This window comes from Danio aesculapii, chromosome 13 (assembly GCF_903798145.1).
Source record: "Danio aesculapii chromosome 13, fDanAes4.1, whole genome shotgun sequence".
NCBI classification, from domain to species: domain Eukaryota; kingdom Metazoa; phylum Chordata; class Actinopteri; order Cypriniformes; family Danionidae; genus Danio; species Danio aesculapii.
The window spans coordinates 28,104,639-28,111,033 of record NC_079447.1 but is presented as its reverse complement, the minus strand read 5'-3'; the positions used below and the strand labels follow the sequence as shown (position 1 = coordinate 28,111,033).

Sequence of the window (6,395 nt, the reverse complement as noted above, 5' to 3'; positions counted from 1 at the left end):
TTTGGCTCAGCACACTGCACTGTTTGTGATGCTTAGTAAGTTCCACCATTAAATCCAGTTAATTTGTTTAGCAAATGTTAGCTTTGCCTTAAAAATAACACGTATATGATTAAATGCATTACCATGCAAAAGGTTTAAATGGGATTAATAGTGTACATCAAGCATTTGCTCCAGTATTACACTGCAGATTGCCACCAACTTGAGAAATAAGAAACAAACTCTTCCCAACGAGGCAGAGGAGAAATTGAATAATGTTGCTAATGCTACCGAGGCTTGAACATTGATTACTATGGAGTGGAGGCAAAAGACTTAGCTACTTTAAACCTTTCGGAGTTTCTCTACCCTGAAGCTCAATTTATTGACCATGCACTCAGCAAAGCAGCAAGTAAGTAAAGAGAGAGACAGGGCATGTTAAATCTCTTTAGATAAGAGGGAAGTAACAGGCACTCAAGGACTCAATCAAGTGAGCCCTGTAGAATTCAAATGAGAAGCCCAAAAAGGCGAATTGATGGAGGCGAGTGTTCCTGACGCAGCTACTCTCAGGAGACAACAGCACTTTCTTGTAGGATTATTAGTGCTGACCTGTGAAGTCAGCACTAATATCAGTGACTGGGATGCAGTCATATGTGTGCTGATGCTGTAAACTGGAGGAAAACAAATGGGCCATCTCTTTAGTTTAGGTCAATTGGCTTAAGGTCATTTAAGGCCATCATAGACTGTACGTAAAGTGAAATTCTTGTTTTGTTCCTCATTCAGGGGTAAAATGAAGCTAAAAATCCCCAAATTAAAACCTTCTTTCTATTTTTAAGAAGGCAGATCCAGAAAGTCACCAAGAAAATAGATTTTTCATTTGTTTTTATTTCGTTTTGACCTTTTGTTTTCAAATTCAGTTAGTTTTAATGAGTTTTACTTTAATTTACTAGTTTTTATTAGTTTATTTTGAAATTGCTCAGTTAATTTAGTTTTTATTAGTTTCAATGTTAGTTTTAGATTTTTATTTTGTAAATATTGACATTTGTCAGTTAAACAGTGTACTGTTTGACTGAACAACTCTGGAAATTGGTTTATTTCGAGTCAGAGGAGGGTATCAGGTATGTTAAAAAGTAAGTTTGTAGATAAGTGCTTACTGGAGACGCGAATCGTTTCAAATGATTCAGTTCGATTTGGTGAACTAGTTCAACCGGTTCACTTAGAGAAGATCCGGTCAAAAAGAACGATTCGTTCGCGATCACGACCACTAACACGAAAATAAAACCCATTATTGGTCACAAATGTGTAAAATGAATACTTTTAAGTCTCTGCACAGGTCATATTTAATGCTGTCAGCCTGTCACCATGCTGCTGTCATGTCCACTCGTTGTTTTGTTGCGGAAGCAACAGCGAGGACTGATTGGTGGAGGACCCGCTTGATCTGGGCAATGACAGCAGGATGATCTGAGGTGCCATATACAGGTCAAACACCGACAGTGGGTTTATGTATTAAATACATTTACAAAGACGTAAACGATGGACGTTTGTGCTATAATTTTAGTTAGTTTCAGTTAGTTTTGTGAGTACACAATACAGTTTCAGTTCCCTGCTGATAAATCCCGCTTAAACCAGCCTAGGCTGGTTGGCTGCTTTTAGAGGGGGGTTTGGCCATTCCAGGCAGGTTCCTAGCTATTTCCAGCCTGGTCTTAGCTGGTCAGGCTGGAAAATTACCTGCTAAAACCAGACTTGACCAGTCTGGTTTAAGCTGGACATAGCTGGTTTTGGCTGGGCTCCCAGCTTGGCTAGACTGGTCAATATGGTTTTAGATGGTCATTTTTCAGCCTGACCAGTTAAAACCAGGCTGGAAATGGCCAAAACCCCTCTAAAACCAGGCAGGTCGACCAACTAAAACAGCCAATGCTTAGGCTGGTTTAAACAGTTTTTTTTTTCAGCAGGGTTAGTTCTAGCTTTTTTTTTTTTTTTAAATCTCGTTTTTATTTTTTAATTCAGCTAACGATATTGTTTTTCAAATGTTAGATTTCGTTTTTTGTTCATTTTCGTTAACTATAATAACCTTAAAAATCACACCCACTTATTACATAATTGACACAAACCAATGGAAGTTGGACAACACTTACAAACATTTTGGCGTTGGATTTTGATTAAAAGAATGTCACATCAGTTGGAGTGTTCTTTAGGAAATGGCATTTTAATCAACTATACCTTGAATTTGTGATATTCAATTACTGTAAGATTTGCACTGCAGGATTACCATCAAACAAGGTAATTATTCTGGCATAAATTTGTAATATTTGTAGTCATTATTTGCTCATTTCTCGTTGTGTTATTTGCTGTGGTATTGTACACAATTTAGTATACATTGTATACCAAATCATCTGTCTCCCTCTTTAACCCCTTTAAATCTACAAGATTACTTTCAAGATCATTTGAATAAAGAAGAGACGAGTCACAATGAGTATGAGATGAAAAGACCATAGGCACTTTTAAGTCTGTCAGTGGCTCATCATAATTTATTTTCTGCTAAAATGTACAGCATTTAAGTGACCGACTAAAAAGGTAACTCATAAATACAGGACTGTTGCTCTGTTAATTAGTACAGTCAGGATATCCCTCTTACGCCATTCTGTACAGGTACAAAGGCTACAAAATAAGCTATACAAACAGACACCGATACAATTTACCTTTTTACATGCCATCTGTTTTGTCTATCAACAAGGCTACTGCTCTACATTTCAGTAAAATATAAATCAGATGTTTTATAAAGATAAAAAAAAAAAAAATCTACAGATGGAATGAAAATGTAAGTTTTAAAGGCATTTCATAAAAGACCGACTTTGGAGTAAATTGACACTCATAATAATAATAATAATCATCATCATCATTTTGCAACTCTGCCCCATTTGAAATGTTTTGCGTTTGTACCCTTCCCCCTTGATTTAGATTTCTACATGTACAAATACTGACGTCGACTGTTCTTTGCTATTATGACAGAAATTGCTTTAAATTGTATAAAAACAGAAAGCTGCCTCAGGTAAAGAAACTTGTTATAAAGTAACAAATTATACACAATTAGCAATAGAACCTTCCAAGCCGAACATGACGATGTTTTCAAATCTTTACAGTATTAGAATCAACAAAAATAGAGTTTAATTTTTCCTTCCATACGAGGGAAACCTAAACAAGGCCATACATTTAATATAAAATCGCTTGCTATTAAGCACAACACTGTACAGTACTACTTTGATGCACTGTCACTAACAAAGACGTTATAGCATGCTAAGTATAACCTTACATTTAAAAAAATATAAAAGTCGATTTACAATAATTTAAATAATATGAAGGCATGAGTACAGACTTACATATATAACCTTGCGATTGCTAAAGGTACATTGAAAAGGCTCTTTTGTCCAAAAACATACAATGCAGGCACATTTAAAGGTTCCATAATGCAGGTTCCAACTCAAAACAAAAAAATAATCAACCTCCGTCTGGGGAGATTTACGCTTACACAAATGTTACATTTTTAAATCTTATGCTGTAAGGCTTCCCATAAACAGGGGAAAAAGCTAAAATTTAGCCAATAAACAAAACTTTTTTTGCATTCTTACCAAGTGCTGGTTCTTTCAGAAAGATCCATAAAAGCGAACATTAACCATGAAAATAAGAACAAACTAAATACCTCAAGTCAACTAGCTGACTTTGCAACATTATGACCCTTCACGTTCAGGTCGTTGATTATCGTCTCATATAAGGCCCGTTTAAGGGTTGTTTGGACATGCCAGTGTTCACATAACTATGATGACCTGCTGGGCTGTACATCATATTGCCATGAGGAGGGGCCTGCATGGGCTGCTGCGGGTAAGGCTGGGTACCCATCATGCCCATCTGCATAGAGTACTGTGGAGATTGATTCATATAGGTAGGATTGCCATGGTAGCCCCCATTCATCATGGGCTGTGTCACTCTGTAAGTGTTCATCGCCATATTGACGTTCACGTTCATGGAGTTGACGTTGTAAGCCGGAGCCGGCATGAGGTTCACCCCCATGTTCATCCGCGTCTGCATTGTCAGTGTCCTGCCAGGAGCCTGCATGGGTACGGTCTGAGGACCCCTACCATACATCTGCTGCTGGTGGTGGGGCGGCAGAGGGGCTGATTTGGAGCGGATGGACACGGGGTGGTGATGATGATTCTTGGGGGGCATTTGTGTTTGAAGTCTCTGCGAGGGGGCGAGGTTCATGTTTGGTGTAGCCATGTTGCGCTGCAGCATCATGGGTGGTGGAGTCATGTTGGGCGGAGGGGTCACAGTAGATTGCGACTGAGGACCTCCACCGGGCTGTGACAGCGACACCAGCGTGGGATTATGAGGACCAAGCTGCGTTGACAATGAGCCGTTGTTGTTTGCATAGGATGGGATGGAGTGTGAGGCAGAATGGCTGAAGGGCAAGGAGTGGTCCATGATGGTGTTGGTGAGCTGCTGTAGCTTATGTAGATGACCATAGTGTCCAGTTCCATATTCACCCTGGCCCATTCGGTCATACAGACCCAGGTTAGTGGAAGGATTGTTGGATTCGGGGATATCAGGCAGCTGCATGGGTGGAGGAGGGAAGCTGGCCGGCATGGAGCAGTGCGACAGGGGCTGCTGGTACTGGTGTTGCGGGTGTTGGTGATGTTGATGATGCGGATGGTGCTGGTGATGGCTGTGGTGGTGACTGTGGCTATGCCCATGCCCGTGACCATGCCCATGTCCATGTGAATGGCTAGGCTGCCTCTCGGGCACACAGCCTTGCGGAGACTTCACACTGCATCCCTGAGGGGAGCTCATGCTGGTTTGCTGGAGCATGCTGCAAGCGCCAGTATTGTTCACCACAGGACCGGCCATCTGCTGGGACACAGCACAGCTGCTCTGACTGTGGCTGCCACCGGAGGAGAGGTTGCCATAGGAACAGCTGCTCTGGGAGGAGGCGCCCGCTCCTGCTCCTGTGCCACAAATGCTGTTACCCAGTGTGGAATCATAACTGCTGGGATTCTCGTAATTCTCAGTGGTGCTCTCAATGCTACCTAGGTCACTGAAGCCACTGTCCACCACCTGCTGAGAGTGGTCCGACACTGAGGGCACATCCATAATTGGACTGGTTTCCATGTTGTTATGAAGCGAGTGCACTGAGACAGTGCCCTGATCAGGGCTGATTTGTGTGTAACCACTTTCTAAAATAGACACGGCTGGACTGTTAACTGATCTTACAGATTGACTCGGGTGAGAATGGACAGAAGACAGGGGGCTGCTGTGATCTGACTGCTGGCAGTCATCCACAGGAGTCATCTGAGGGCTCTGCTCGACGTGAACATAGCGCTGTAGGCTGTGGCAGGCTTCCTGAGTCTCAGCACAGTCCTGAAAGTGCCTTTCCTGCTCAGACTCTTGAGTAAGAGACTGCACTGCTTGAGCCGTCTCCATGTCAAGCTCAGGGCAAATGTTATGGTCCTCTTTTATTGCCGGGGTCAACGGGCCCATTTGCTTTTCTTCAGGCTTTTCAAGATTATCCTCCTCCTCTGTTTCTGAGTCTGGAGTGTGATCTGAGTCCACAGTGTCACCATCTTGCATGCCCAAGTTCACAAGAGCACTTTCTGACGCAAGCTCCTCTGAGCAGTGAGACGGTGGTTCACCAGGGCTCGGCTGCTCTTCAGGTTGTTTATTGTTATTATTACTAGGACTTGGCTCTGTGTCTTCAGTAAGATCTCTGTCTGGAAGTGGCACTAGATCCTCCATTCTCTGCTCATGACTATCATCTTCATCATCTGCATCATGATCATCTACATGAGAAGGTTCAGGCTCTTCATCCTCATCCTCTTCCTCGTCTCCTTCACCTGAGCCTTTGACAGGTCTGCCTTCTGTTTCCCCCTCTGGCTTGAGGTCCTCAAGTTCCTCTGCATTTTGAGTTGACTGCTCAGGATTATCTATTGGACCTGGTGTTGTCGCATTGGTATCATCAGCACAGGGGGAATTTTCCACCGTGTCAGACTTGTCTGTTGACTCATCCTCATTCACTTTGTGAGACTTTGGTGGCTCGGGACTGTGGGGCACTGAAACACAGGTGTCCAGCTCTGGGTCCTCTGGCCTGGACTCTCTGAAAGACTGGCATGGTCCTGAGAATGAGGCAGGGCTGGCATCCTGCTCGTCATCTTGCTCCTGTTCCACTGTGACCATTGGTGTCTCAGGAGGTGTGTAGAGATTAAGCTTAAATCCCATTTTGCGCTCTTTTAGTCTCCACTTAGGAGGGCCTCGTTTGACACCTTTGGGCCAGCCTTTCTTCCTTTTTGCAGGTCGAGGATTGTCCTTTTTCACTAAAACACCGAAAAAACAAACAAACAAAAGTTAAATGTATATTTATCTTTCAAGTATGAAAC

The 6,395-nt window shown here is 42.6% G+C and overlaps 1 protein-coding gene across 4 annotated transcripts in view; it reads right to left on the bottom strand.

Annotated features, from left to right (window-relative positions):
• Positions 1-2,437: 2,437 nt before the first annotated feature.
• The window catches only part of kat6b (K(lysine) acetyltransferase 6B), a 45,303-nt gene continuing 41,345 nt past the window's right edge, over positions 2,438-6,395 (bottom strand). For all 4 annotated transcript variants that reach the window (XM_056470251.1, XM_056470252.1, XM_056470250.1 and 1 more), the window contains exon 17: positions 2,438-6,332. In XM_056470251.1, the coding sequence (XP_056326226.1) occupies positions 3,727-6,332 (2,606 nt within the window). In that variant the 3' untranslated portion in view covers positions 2,438-3,726. The remainder of the gene's footprint in view (positions 6,333-6,395) is intronic.